This window comes from Panthera tigris, chromosome B3 (assembly GCF_018350195.1).
Source record: "Panthera tigris isolate Pti1 chromosome B3, P.tigris_Pti1_mat1.1, whole genome shotgun sequence".
In the NCBI taxonomy this organism is placed as follows: Eukaryota; Metazoa; Chordata; class Mammalia; order Carnivora; family Felidae; genus Panthera; species Panthera tigris.
The window spans coordinates 74,485,996-74,499,454 of NC_056665.1; the positions used below are offsets into that span (position 1 = coordinate 74,485,996).

General features: G+C 48.8%; 2 protein-coding genes across 4 annotated transcripts; one reads left to right on the forward strand and one right to left on the reverse strand.

The window, feature by feature from the left end:
• The first annotated feature begins 4,964 nt into the window (after positions 1-4,964).
• On the forward strand, positions 4,965-5,643 carry LOC122239242 (protein lin-28 homolog A). The gene has a single exon (XM_042987744.1). It carries the CDS (start codon positions 4,965-4,967, stop codon positions 5,583-5,585), a length of 621 nt encoding a protein of 206 aa, XP_042843678.1. The 3' UTR covers positions 5,586-5,643.
• Positions 5,644-9,629: 3,986 nt separating this feature from the next.
• On the reverse strand, positions 9,630-12,552 carry LOC102967390 (chymase). 3 transcript variants are annotated; one of them, XM_015544666.2, is made up of 6 exons: positions 12,433-12,546; positions 12,065-12,116; positions 11,689-11,839; positions 10,846-10,981; positions 10,365-10,619; positions 9,630-9,951 (listed from the first exon to the last, which is right to left on the reverse strand). In XM_015544666.2, the coding sequence occupies exons 1-6, from the start codon at positions 12,532-12,534 to the stop codon at positions 9,808-9,810; spliced, it is 840 nt and encodes a 279-aa protein (XP_015400152.1). In that variant the 5' UTR covers positions 12,535-12,546; the 3' UTR covers positions 9,630-9,807. The 3 variants fall into 3 exon arrangements, with proteins under 3 accessions (XP_015400152.1, XP_007098126.1, XP_015400151.1); XM_007098064.2 differs by lacking the exon at positions 12,065-12,116 and having other exon boundaries at positions 12,477-12,545; XM_015544665.2 differs by lacking the exons at positions 11,689-11,839; positions 12,065-12,116 and having other exon boundaries at positions 12,477-12,552.
• Positions 12,553-13,459: the final 907 nt, after the last annotated feature.

The following is a 13,459-nucleotide window of genomic DNA, read 5'->3' on the forward strand; positions in this document are numbered from 1 at the left end:
ATTGCAGTGTTGAGTCCGAACCCCTCAGGGCAGCCATCTGGAGACTAAGACAGGCTTTCTATGTTGCAGTCTTTTTTTTTTTTTTTTTTTAAATGTTTATTTATTTTTGAGAGAGAGAGAGAGGAAGAGAGTGAGTAGGGGAGGAGCAGAGAGAGAGGGACAGAAGATCTGAAGTGGGCTTCCCCCTGACAGCAGCCAGCCTGATGTGGGGCTTGAACTCAAGAACCACAAGATCACGACCCGAGAGCCAAAGTTGTACGCTCAATGACTGAGCCACCCAGGCGCCCCTCTATGTTGCAGTCCTGAGGAGAGTTCCTTTTATGTCAGGAAACCTCAGTCTTTGTTCATAAGGCCTTCACCTGATTGGATGGAGCCCACCTGCGGGTGGAGGACGTCAGAGTCTGCTGATTTAGATGTTAATCACTTTATAAGGCTAACCTACAGTCCCTGCCAGTTGCAGTTGGTCCTGGGGCCATTAATACTAGTTGTTGCCTTCCTCCTCTGGCACCCATTCCCCGCCTCCCTCCTGCTCCACCACATGGCAAGCTCTTCTGTTGGTTTAAATTGTTTACCCAGTAGGGTAACCCAGACCTTTATCTCAGAGGTTACTGTGCTTTTCTTTTTTTTTTTTTTTAATTTTTTTTTTAACCTTTATTTATTTTTGAGACAGAGAGAGACAGAGCATGAATGGGGGAGGGTCAGAGAGAGGGAGACACAGAATCTGAAACAGGCTCCAGTCTCTGAGCTGTCAGCACAGAGCCCGACGCGGGGCTCGAACTCACGGACTGCGAGATCATGACCTGAGCCGAAGTCGGACGCTTAACCGACTGAGCCACCCAGGCGCCCCTGTGCTTTTTTTTTTTAAGGGAAGGGTTGCTGCAGTTACAGGTTTTAGTTATCACTGGGCATAAAAGCACCAAAGAGTACCTCATACTCCTCCCTGCCCTTATTACATGACAACTCTATCTTTGCATGATAATAAGGGTGAGTTATTCATGGTAGTGAGGTAAATTCACTGTTGCCTAGAGATTCACTCATTATAAAGACAGGCTTGGCATGACAGCTGGCAGCCATAACTTTAGATTTAGTGGAAGCCTTACTATACCCTCAGCCCCAGCGGGAGCAAATCCCCTGGTCTATTTCTGGGAACCAGGGCCCTGAATTCAGTAGGTCTGATCACAGACACTTGATGTCCCAAGATCAGATACTCAGTGTCTATTAGGGTCCAGTAGCTTCCCAGGAGCTACTTTTTGTATGATAAATAACTCTGTGCTACCGATGGCATGGCTTTACTACAGAACCTTAGAGGTCTGTTCTGTAAATCAGGGCTTGTCAGTCACTTTGTAGGGTCCCCACTCTTATCTATCGGGAGTACCTGTAACACCCATGGGTTCTTCTAGGGTTCTTTGAGTTCTGCCTGAACCTGCTACAGATTGCTCTCTTGCCTTGGAAAACTTTCTCTTGAAACCGTCATCAGATTTCTGAGACATCTATTAAATGGGCCAGAACAATATTCTCAAGTGTTTATATGCTGTCTCCAAAATCCAAAGAGGCCTACCATGCACTATTCCTCTCAATGGCCCATGCCATCACTATAGCGGGCCAGTTTTATGTTCTGGGCAATGTCCAGACATAAAGGCCTCTTTGGGCTCATCCTGTAAGAGAACTGGAGAGTTGCCATAATCTTGAGACAAGATGGTGAATGCAGACTGCTTTCCTTCTCCGGTGAATGCAAACTGCTCTGACCTTTCTGCTTGGTGCAGACTGAAAGAACACGTTTGCCTGATCCAAAGTCACATATAAAATGCTACAGGCTGTGTTGATCTGTTCTTGCAAACATATGACATACAAAATAGCAGCAGCATTTGGGGCTACTACGCGGTGAAGTTTATGGTGGTCCATTGCTGTTTGCCATGGTATATCTGGCTTTCCAGGATACTATCCCCTGCACCTTTAAATCTTAAAAAAAAATTTTTTTTTAACGTTTATTTATTTTTGAGACAGAGAGAGACAGAGCATGAAAGGGGGAGGGGCAGAGAAAGAGGGAGACACAGAATCGGAAGCAGGCTCCAGGCTCCGAGCCATCAGCCCAGAGCCCGACACGGGGCTCACACTCACGGGCCGCGAGATCATGACCTGAGTCGAAGTCGGACGCTTAACTGACCGAGCCACCCAGGCGCCCCTTAAATCTTTAAGAGTGCCACTACACTATGCCATTTCATCTGGGATGTTGTATTGTTTCTGATTTATCATTTTGGCCAGATGTGGGGATGTAGCTACACGTGCTTCCTCTTAGCCTTTCTTTTTTTTTTTTTTTTGATTTAAAATTAATTAATTATTTATGTATTTATTTATTAAAAAATTTTTAAGGTTGATTTATTTTTGAGAGAGAGAAACAGAATGTGAGTGGGGGAAGGGCAGAGAGAGAGGGAGACACAGAATCCTTAGCAGGTTCCAGGCTCTGAGCTGCCAGCACAGAGCCTGATGTGGGGCTTGAACTCACAGACCGTGAGATCATGACCTGAACCAAGGTTGGATGCTAACCGACTGAACCACCCAGGTGTCCCCAAAAGATTTTATTTTTAAGTAGTCTCTACCCCCAATGTGGGGCTCGAACTCACATGCTCTATCCTCTGACTGGGCCAGCCAGGTGCCCTTCCTCTTAGCCTTTCTTACCAAAATGGACCTTATTTCATAAATCAGAGAATCATTATGAGAGTTCTGTCAGCTTCTAAGTCCCAAATATACATGCCAAGTATGCACTCGGAGTCCAGGGAATTGACCATAGTGTGGGGTCAAGAACCCAAATGACCTACTGTGACACAGACACGAACGAGGACTTCATTTGTCACTTGGCGCATAGGTCTCAGCTCTAACAGATGGGGCGCGGCTGCATATCAGGTTTTCAAGTATTACTCCCCACTCATATCCTATATGCAAGAGCCCTCAAACGTTCTGGACATTTTGTAGGTTCCCTTGGCCAAGGATGAGAAGATATCTCCTGAAGTTCAGATCAAGGGTGGTAGGAGGACCTGAGGTCAGCAGCTCTCTCAGATGCAGCTGGGGCAGGGGGAGACTAGAGAAGCTGTTTATAAAATGCTGAACAAAGGGGGCAAAACACAAGGCAGAAGAGACAGCAAACACTCTGTTCTCCTGAAGCTGTTAGCTGAGTTTCCTTTGGTGGTCCCTCATGTTTCCCAGCATGAGAGTGTGTCCCCTTTTTGGGATGGAGTGGTGGGATCTAGGTTATATCCCTGTCTAGAGGAGCCAGTGTTAGCCCTTCATTGTTACCCAGTGATGGAAAGGTGTCTCTCTGGCTCCTACAATGGCTTTGCCCTGTTGGTGGCCTCTGTCACCTAGGTGCCAGAAGTCTCCCTCTTGAGGGGTTGCCTTAAAAAAAAGTAGCGGTCCCTGCCTCTCACATAGAAATGAATCACAAAAGTATCCCTCCTGGGCCAGCTACCTCTCCTGCACCTGAAACTACTTTAGCACAGGCTTGAGGCTATGTAAGGCTCAGTGATGTGATCTTTGTCTTTTCTTTTGTCAAGCAAGAGGAAGAGTTAGGGAGGCTTCTGGGAATAGAATAGGGTGTGTCTTGAGAACTTTCAACCTGGGGTAGTTTGGTGGCGTCTGACTCTTGATTTCGGCTCAGGTCATGATCCCAGGGTCAGGGGATGGAGCCCTGTGGGCTCTGGGCTGACAGCACAGAGACTGCTTGGGATTCTCTTTCTCCCTCTCTTTCTGCCCCTCTCCTACATTCATTCTCTCTCTCTCTCTCTCTCTCTCTCTCTCTCAAAATAAATAAATAAATTTAGGATAAAAGGATTGGCCAATGGGAGCACGGTCAGGAATTCAGGAGCAGAAGGAGAGTGATACAGTAGGATTTATTCACACAGTCCTTTCCTGGGAAACCACTTAGAATCAGTTGGCTGTGGGTCCTTCCATGACCCGTGGGTCCTTCCATGACCCACAGCTCCTGTCCTGCAGCTACAGCTAGAGCAAGCAGAGGTGGAGCTCCAGCTGTCTTTCTGGGTTCCAATAACCACTCCTTACCCAACCCCCTTCATGCCAAAGGGACGGTGGTGGCTCCGTACTCTTGCCAACTCTGGGATGTGTCACCACACCCTATTGGTTTCCTGTTCCCTTTGCACATAGATAGATCCTCCATCGAACTTTTCCTAAATTATCCTGTGTGATTGTGCCATCTGCCAATACTGGGACCTGACAGACAGACCCTTTGAGGATAAAGGCCCAAAGAATACACAGATGTGGCTGTTTCACAGCCCAGAGGTGGGGCTGGCGATGGAAAATCATGCTGCACTTTTCAAAGCCCGCAAGCCCAGCACAGATAAGCGCATACGTGAGATGAAAATCAGAGAAGATGGTCATCAGGAAAACCATCACGGAAACTAGCAAAGATCTCTGCTTCTTGGCTACCATGGCCTGATAATGCAATCGTTTCCTGATTGATGAGGAAATGAACTCAGACGAATGCAGCCAAATACTCTTCTGGGGAGCTGTGGTGTTTCACAGCCCTAAAGCCACGTAACAAAAACACAAACACAAAACTCCAAACACTTTTAAACTATCCAAATAAACTGAAAGTACCAAAAAGTTGAGTAGGGACAGAAGCCTTTCAACATTTAATAAAAAACATAGACTCAGAAAATAATGCCCCAAATGTCACAAATCACATAATCCAGGCAAAGATCTGTTAGCGTCTTCTTAATCCCTCGTGGCCGGTGGAAGGACATTCAGTCAAGGGGTATTTCACAGTGGGAAGAGGAAGAGTCCAGGGTCTTCCCAGGAGAAACAAATCCTGCATTACATTACATTGAAGTTTTGCATTTTCCCACATGACTGAATATTTTTGAAAACAAATTTTTAGCCCTTTGCCTCCGGACTTCTCTGGGGCCAGCAGCCACCCGACCAGGGGCCCGGGGCCGCGGGCTCAGCCGACTACCATGGGCTCTGTGTCAAACCAGCAGTTCGCAGGTGGCTGCGCCAAGGCGCCGGAGGAGGCGCCGGAGGACGCCGCCCGGGCGGCCGAGGAGCCGCAGCTGCTGCACGGTGCCGGCATCTGTAAGTGGTTCAACGTGCGCATGGGGTTCGGCTTCCTGTCCATGACTGCCCGCGCCGGGGTCGCGCTTGACCCCCCAGTGGATGTCTTTGTGCACCAGAGCAAGCTGCACATGGAGGGCTTCCGGAGCCTGAAGGAGGGTGAGGCCGTGGAGTTCACCTTTAAGAAGTCTGCTAAGGGCCTGGAATCTATCCGGGTCACGGGCCCCGGTGGGGTGTTCTGTATTGGGAGCGAGAGGCGGCCCAAAGGGAAGAACATGCAGAAGCGCAGATCAAAGGGAGACAGGTGCTACAACTGTGGAGGTCTAGACCACCATGCCAAGGAATGCAAGCTGCCACCCCAGCCTAAGAAGTGCCACTTCTGCCAGAGCATCAGCCACATGGTGGCCTCGTGTCCACTGAAAGCCCAGCAGGCCCCCAGCTCACAGGGAAAGCCAGCCTACTTTCGGGAGGAAGAAGAAGAAGAGATCCATAGCCCTGCCCTGCTCCCAGAGGCCCAGAATTGAGCTACAGTGGGTGGGGGCTATGCTTTTGTGATCAGGAAGTTTTGAGGAGCAGGCATCAATCGGCAGAGTGGAGAAAGTGGGGACAGGGTGGGTAGGGGGCAGCTGGCGCTGCCATGTGTCTCAGGCCGGGGTCCACAGCATCACCCCCTCTTCCTTCTTGGCAGGGTAGGGGGAAGGGGTGAGGCAAATGAACTCCAACCATGCTCTATCCAAATGCTTGTGAACGTGTTCTGGGGAAAATCTCTCCCCGTGTGCTTTAGCTGAGTCTCCGCCCCCCCAGATCTCCAGCTTCTGAAAGTGGTCTGGATAGGGAAGTTGTTTTCCTTTCAAAGAAGGATATGTAGTAATAATTTTTCCCATGCCAGAATGTAAAGATCAAGCATGAGACCAGATTGATGGGCCCAACCCACGGAGCACTACTTTCTGTGGGAGGGAATCTCTCAAGGGTAAGGCAGGGTTTTTTCCACAACTTGTCCCCTACCCCGCTCTTGGGATAAGATGCTGAGAACTCTCCCGAGCAATGGGTTGTGACCGCAGGCAAAGGGATTGTTGGGGGAACAGCTGCAGACCTGCTGTTCCTAAGCTTACTCTCACCCCATTCTGGGCCGATGGAATTTTATTTATTTGCTCCCTTGGATGACCGCACCTTGGGCCCCACTTTCTCCAGGATGCCAACTGCACTAGCTGTGTGCGAATGACGTATCTTGTGCATTTTAACTTTTTTTTTTTCGTAATATAAATGTTCTGGTTTTGTACTTTTGTGTATTTTAATCTTAAGGCCCTCGTTCCTGCACTGTGTTCTCAGGTACATGAGCGATCTCAGGGATAAGTCGGCAGCAGCTTCAGGTCTGCACGGCAGGAATACTGTTTGTTTTATCATCAGGGAGAACAACTATTTGGAGTGCATAGCCTATTGAACTACCTCATTTTTGCCAAATAGAACTGGCTTTTCTGCCATAGTGTCCTCTTAAAAACCCCTCCGCCTTCAATGTTCCATGGGAGACTAGGTTTTAGCTCAGTTGCCCCCATGACTTGATCTCTTTCTACCGGAAGATTGGAAATTGGTCCGAACAGGAAAAGGTGGTACAGGAAGGTTTGAAGAGGCTGCACCGAGCCAAAAGGTGCAGAGCCAAAGCCAAGGTTAGGAGAGGGCTGTCTATAAGTATAGTAAAGGATTTCTGTTCCAGACTTCTAATCCCAGGGCACGGGACTCACTTTACATACCAGATCCATCCTTCACTGGATTGGGCTAGGCCTACCATGCACAACAGGGTGTATGTGAGTGTGTGTGTGTGTGTGTGTGTGTGTGTGTGAGTGTGTGTGTGTGTTAAAAAAAAAAAAGAGTTGGTAAGAATAGCTTTAAGAACAATACCTCTGTACCCATCTTGAGCTGCCCAGGGATGGGTGTATGAAGCAAAGGCTAAATTTCTCAACTTTCGTAACTTCTGGGCTTTTCTTATTGGCTTCCAGAGAGACCATAAGCCATGGCGTTGTGGTGCCCAGAGCCAGTGTCCTGCCCTGCTGTAGCAGTGATTAATGTCATGGTAGCTAAAGGAGAAAAGGTTTCGTTTACATGCTGTGAGATCACCACAAACCTACCTCACTGTGTTGAAACGGGGCAAATGCAATAGAACGCATTGGGTGATGTGTGTCTGATCCTGGGTTCTTGTCTCCTCCAATCGCTGCTCCCCCCCCCACTGCTAGTTATATCGTATTTGTCTGGGTTTTGTAGGACTTCACGAATAGCTGATTGGGTGATTGCTAGGTGGTCTGGTTTGTGTAAATATAAAGTGTTGGTCTTCTCCATGTTCTTTTGGGGTTTTATTGTTTACAAACTTCTTTTTGTATTGAGAAAAATAGCCAAAGCATCTTTGACAAAAGGTTCTGCACCAGGAAGAGAATCTGGAACATAGCTTGGTGACCCCTCTTAAAGTGTGGTGGTCTTGAACCATCCTTTCTTTTGTGTTTCCTTCCCCTATTTCCTATTTTGGACCAGATCTTCTATTCTAAAAACTTGACTCCTACCCTATCCCCCTCCCCAAAACAGCCCCCCTCCCACATATACCTTTAAACCCTGAAAAAGCTATAAACACTCCATCCCTTGTTCCTAATATCTTGTGTCAAGACCATTCCTTGATGTGATTCATAGCAATACACTTGTATTTGAATGGATCAACCCTACTTTAATCGCTAATCTTAGGGTAGAGAGAAGCAAAAGCAATGAGGGGGGCCTTCCATGTAGAAATAGGGTCTGGAGACCAAGAAAGGGAAGATGAATGTATAATCCAAGTCACTCAGGAACTTTTATGCAGGTGCAAGAAACTTATGTCAAAGTGGCCACAAGATTGTTTAATAGGAGACGAACGAATGTAACTCCATGTTTACTGCTAGAAACCAAAGCTTTGTGTGAAATCTTGAACTTACGGGGGTGGGTTGGGGTAGGAAAGCTTGTACCTATCTGTTCTTTCCCTGATCCCTTCCCCTCATTTCTGAACTGCAGGAGACTGAGCCCCCTTGGGCTTTAGTGACTCCATCTCTGGGGGGTGTTTATGTGGTTGATTTTGCTGTGCCGGGTACTTCCTTTCCCCACTTGCTATTGTTTTGTAATACACATGCTGACCCTTTTCCCTTCTCTTTTTACCCTGGGAAAATCCAATGAATAAATAAAAAGTTATTGGTAAAAAAAAAAAAAAAAAAAAAAAAAAAAAAAAAAAAAGAAAACAAATTTTTAACGAATTCAAAATATTCAGTAAAAAATATTCAATCATTTGAATTTACCATTTTTTTCAATTTTTTAAAATGTTTATTTATTTTTGACAGAGAGACAGAGCATGAGTTGGGGAGGGGCAGAGAGAGAGGGAGACATAGAATCTGAAACAGGTTCCAGGCTCCAAGCTGTCAGTACAGAGCCCGACGCGGGGTTCCAACTCACGGGCAGCAAGATCATGACCTGAGCTGAAGTCGGACGCTCAATCGACTGAGCCACCCAGGCGACCCTGAATTTACCATTTAAACTTTGTTCCATGACTGGGATTCCAAGTTTTCCATTATTAACAATGCTGAGATTAAAATCCTTGTTCATGAATCTTTGTGTAAGACGTAATCAGAGACATAATCTCTGATTATGTTTTTCAGGCAAATTGCTAGAAAGAGTTTGCTCGAGGCAGCGATTCACCATACCCTCCGAAGCCAGGAGGGCTATAAGCCTCAGGCTGCTGTTGTGCCTGTCTCCTGTCCTTCTGACCTGTTTTCTCTTCTCTAGCCAGTCTCTCAGCTGGCAAGACTTTGTGTTGAGCAGGCTGTAGGTTTTTGACTTCCTACTGGTTTGGGTACGGCCCTTGTGGCTGGGAGTTGCTCATGCAGAACTGTGATGCTATCCCCCCCTTATCTGCTCCAGCTCTCTGTTCTGCATCAGGGAGTGAGAGACAATCTTCTCTGCATCTCAGATTGAAGCCCCGCAGATGGTAGATCTCCTCTTATCGAGGTGGACTGCGAGGAGGGCCCTGTGTGGAAGCAACTGTCTTCCCTGCATCACATATCTAAACCGGTGGTTCTCACTGAGGATGATTCCTGCTCCCCTGCCCCTTGGAGAACACTTGGCAATGCCCTGAGACATTTCTGGTTGGCACAACTTAGTGGAGGGGCGCTATTCCTGGGACCTGGTGGGGAGAGATCAGGGATGCCCTAAATATCCTACATCTTTGCCTGTGATTCACAATGTTCTTAGTGATTCTGGATATTACTAAAGATAAATTCGAATCAGTATAGAGTTGATGATTACAGCAAGGATCTGGCATAACATCTTGTTTAAGTTGGAAATAAGGATCCTGTCTCTCCAGGGATTCCCTTTTTCTTCTTTCTTTCCCTAATTTTTCTTCATTATTTCCTCTCTGTATCTCACACTCACACCCCCCCCAGACCCCCCCACCTGCTCCCACACACCCCAACCATTTCCAAGGCTTGTAGGCTGCCTAGGCTGGAGGCCAGTTGCATTGTGCCAAGAGAAGAGAGCATCAGAGAGAAGACACATCCTCACGTCTGAAAGCTGGGTCTTTATTGAGGTTTACTGAGGATTCTGTGACCTGGAGGGGCCCTCGTGGGTCTGAGGGATGTGGCAGGGCCTCAGCAGAGATCAGAGGCAACTCGAAAGTGAGTGGCACAGAAAGCCTGCCCAGGTCTGGTTCCAGATTTCCCCTCAGGCCGGCCCAGGCTCCATCCAGGCTTAATTCTGCTTCAGGACCTCATTGATCCAGGGCCGGTAGTGGGAGATCCGGGTGAAGACAACAGGGGGCTTTGCATTCTTCCGTCCATGGGAGACGATGCCCTGAGCCACCCCAGCACACAGAAGAGGGCCCCCTGAATCTCCCTGTGGGGCAGAGAGAGAGAGAGTGCGCGCGCGCGCGAGAGAGAGAGAGAGAGAGAGAGAGAGAACACAGAAGGTGAGCTGGGAAGTCGTCTACTCCCAGTGAGACCTGGGGTCAGACCAAGCAGCCCTGGTTCCTCATGGGGTTATACATCTTGGTGTGATGCCCCTTTTCTGTTTCCTTCTGGCCACCTCATGTGCCCTGTGCAGCAGCCTGGGAGGGGTGCCCAGAGACTGCACTGGGCCATGGGTGGGGGAGGGGCAGGGAATGGATCTGCAGAGGGGTGATTCCAGTTCCTTAGGCCCATGATCTGAAACCCTGTCGCTGGCTGACAACCTTCCCACCCATCTCCTTCCACAAGACGTCTGGGCCCCGAACAGTGACTTGTAGAAAAGAACCCTCCTCCGAGGATCACCTCAAATGCAGATGTTGTCTTCCTGGGATTGCCAACACACAATTGGAGGTTGTGGTCGAAAGTTCTGTAGTGTCTGCAGGCTTGGGGATTCATGAGCCTCTGCTTCACTTCTTGCAGAGTATCAGAGCCTGGTTCATTCAATTGTGTTTTTCCCCAGCCAGCCACCCGGCACATTCTCCCGGGTGGGATGACGTTGAACTGGGGCGGAAGGGGGAGCGTCCCCACGGCCAGGGTCAGGTTAGCTTTCTCCTTCAACTGTGGAGGGCATGAGGGGCTGTCAGTGCTAGAAATGGGTGACAGGGCAGTTGGAGGAAATCAGGGAGGGACAGGGCAAACTGTTTTGCATTAGAACTACATCCAGTGGCACGAGTCAGTGGGGTTGGAGTCCAGAGGCAGGTTGGGGACATTTTAGGGCAATGGAGACCTGAAGGAGAAAACTAAGAGAACAGAAAGTGGGAAATGTGGAGAAAGAAGTTATTACCTTCAGTAACATGATGTCATGGAGAAGAGCACTATCATCATATTTTGGGTGAGGAAATTGTTTTATGACCTCAAGCTTCTGCCATGTGTCTTCTTTCTTTTGTATGTTATGGGCTCCAAGGGTGACCATTATGGACCTATTGTGAGGGAGAAGGAAGGACCAGGAGAAACTGTGATGGTCTGAGGTTTCTCCTGCGATGTTCCCATTCTGAGAAAAGAGGACTAGAGTCTATCACAGGGGTCACTGGACTCTACTCACCCCTCTTTCCCTGGACCACTTGTAGCATTTGGGGTGGGGGCTCATATTTTACTCAGGGAATAGCTTTCTCAGGGAACATTGACAATTTCCAGGACCCTCAGGAATTCCTGGAGACTGAGTAGGCCATGGAGGACCCAGGGGACAGGATTAGCACTTCCTAATTTAGGGAGCCCTGTGTGAGGGCCAGAGATATCAGAGGAAAGGGGGAGTTGAGGTGGTGGGATCCCTGGTGGACCCTGTTGTCTGCCTCCCCTGGAAAGATGGCTCAAGTCCCTGAGAACTAAAGGCCAGTGTTCTTGGAAAGGGCTTAGAGGAAGTGGCCTGGAAAACTGGGTGGGTTGGGAGAGGGAAGCTACTTTTAGAGGAGGGACTTTTGGATAGGGCCTCCTTTTCCTCTCTGTAGGGGAGCCGAGCTCACGGTGATTGAAGATCAGGGCATCTCATCAATTATGGGACCAAGTTCCATAAGTTCAAGTCTTGCCTCTCCCAGCCCCAGGAGCCTCAGACCGCCCAAGGGTACGTCCTTGGCTGCCACCCTAGCTGTTAATCTCTAGAAGGGAGATAAATGGGACCCTGCTGTGTCACCTTCCTGCACAGTGAGCAGCCGTCAGCACAAAGTTCCGTCTTATCAGGAAACCACCGCAAGATGCCAGTCTATTCTGGAGAGTGACAATTTCCAGGTGGGCCATGTAAGGGCGGGAGTGTGGCTTGCACTCTGTGCCCCCGATGATCTCTCCTGGAACAGAGATCCCCAGGGCTTGAACACAGAGAATGCATAGGCTGAGCTAAAGTTGAGAGGGGCTTCTCTCTAATCTCATCCTCACTGTGTACTCTGCCTGTTGCCCCCTCAGGAGGCTCGGGTATCTGGTGTCCCCACCCACAACCTCTCACATAAATTCTCACTCCTTCTTCCAGGTACAACAGCCAATCTGGCCTCAGATGCCATTCGGGCATTTTTCACCTCGGATTTCCCCCACTGCCATTGTGCCTGGGACCTCAATGCTCCTCTTCCACTGGGCTCCAAACCTTGAGGGCAGTGTCAGAGAATGGCCACATTACGAGGTAAAGTGTAGCCCCGAAGCTCAGAAGATGAAGAGAACATAGGACCTCCTACCCAATATCTCACCTTAAGTCATGAGAAGATGCCCACTCTTCCTCCCACCTGTTCGGGCTTTCCCCTAGTCAGCGGGGTTCCTCGTCTCTGGGAACTACCATAGGCTGCAGAGACTGGGGGGGTGGGGGAGGCATATCCCAAGTGGAACTTCACCCTGGATTCCTGCAGAGAGATCCTGCGATCTTGTTTAAGAGTCAGCTATATTCAGACTAAACTGTGTTGGGGGCTGATACTGCAGCTTCCAGAGGGAAGGACTCACCAGCTTCAGCTCTGGAGCAGAGGAGAAGGAGCGGCAGGGCGAGAGGAAGACAATGCATCTTCTCAGAGAGGCTGCCCGGGCAGATGCTGCTTCTGTCTTCTGGCTTGGGTTTTATAACTCCAGCGATGAGCGACGGGCTGGGCTGGTAACCACAGGAACTGTGTGGTCATGTTTTCTTCTCCCATCCTAAACTGGTGATCTTTCTGATCAGAAGTTTCCCCCAAGTTACCCTCTGTTTTGCTGGAGGTGAAGTGGAGGTCTGACCCCCAAGTTTTGGCTTCCAGGATGAGCTTTCAACCATGGTGCCTTATCTGGTGAGGGGAGGTGGAGGGATTGTGTCTTTCGCAGTCAGGGCAGCTGGTTTCAGGCTCATCAGAAACACGGGTGGGGAGAGTCCTTACACAGAGCATCCAGAAACACATGCACTTTTATGGCCCACAATAGGAAGTGCATTTTGCAAAGGGACCCAGTAGCCATATATATGCATGTGTGACTACATGAGCACAAACATACACATGTACAAATGAATCAAAAGTTTCGGGAAACAATATTTATCCTCGTCACGTGCAATGCTTTCAGTTTCCATTCATTCCATTCCACTCCGTATTTTTTATTTTTTATTTAAAAAATTTTAAATGTTTATTTATTTTGAGAGAGAGAGAGAGAGAGAGCGAGCGAGCAGGGGAGAGGCAGAGAGGGAGAGAGAACCCAAGCAGGCTCTACACTGACAGTGCAGAGCCTGATGTGGGGCTTGATCCCACAAAACTCGAGATCATGACCTGAGCTGAAATCAAGAGTTGGACACTCGGGGGCTCCTGGGTGGCTTGGTTGGTTAAGCGTCCGACTTCGGCTCAGGTCATGATCTCATGGTCCGTGAGTTCAAGCCCCGCGTCGGGCTCTGTGCTGACAGCTCAGAGCCTGGAGCCTGTTTTGGATTCTGTGTCTCCCTCTCTCTCTGCTCCTCCCCTGTTCATGCTCTGTTT

Excerpts from the sequence above, each read along its gene's own strand:
- LOC122239242 (XM_042987744.1), top strand. The coding sequence starts at position 4,965 with ATGGGCTCTGTGTCAAACCAGCAGTTCGCAGGTGGCTGCGCCAAGGCG.
- LOC102967390 (XM_015544666.2), bottom strand. The coding sequence starts at position 12,534 with ATGCATTGTCTTCCTCTCGCCCTGCCGCTCCTTCTCCTCTGCTCCAGA. Across the intron at positions 11,840-12,064 it reads GGCAGTGGGGGAAATCCGAG|GAGAGATCATCGGGGGCACA; the intron begins GTGAAAAATGCC and ends TCTCTGTTCCAG. Across the intron at positions 10,620-10,845 it reads ATGACATCATGTTACTGAAG|TTGAAGGAGAAAGCTAACCT; the intron begins GTAATAACTTCT and ends TGCCCTCCACAG.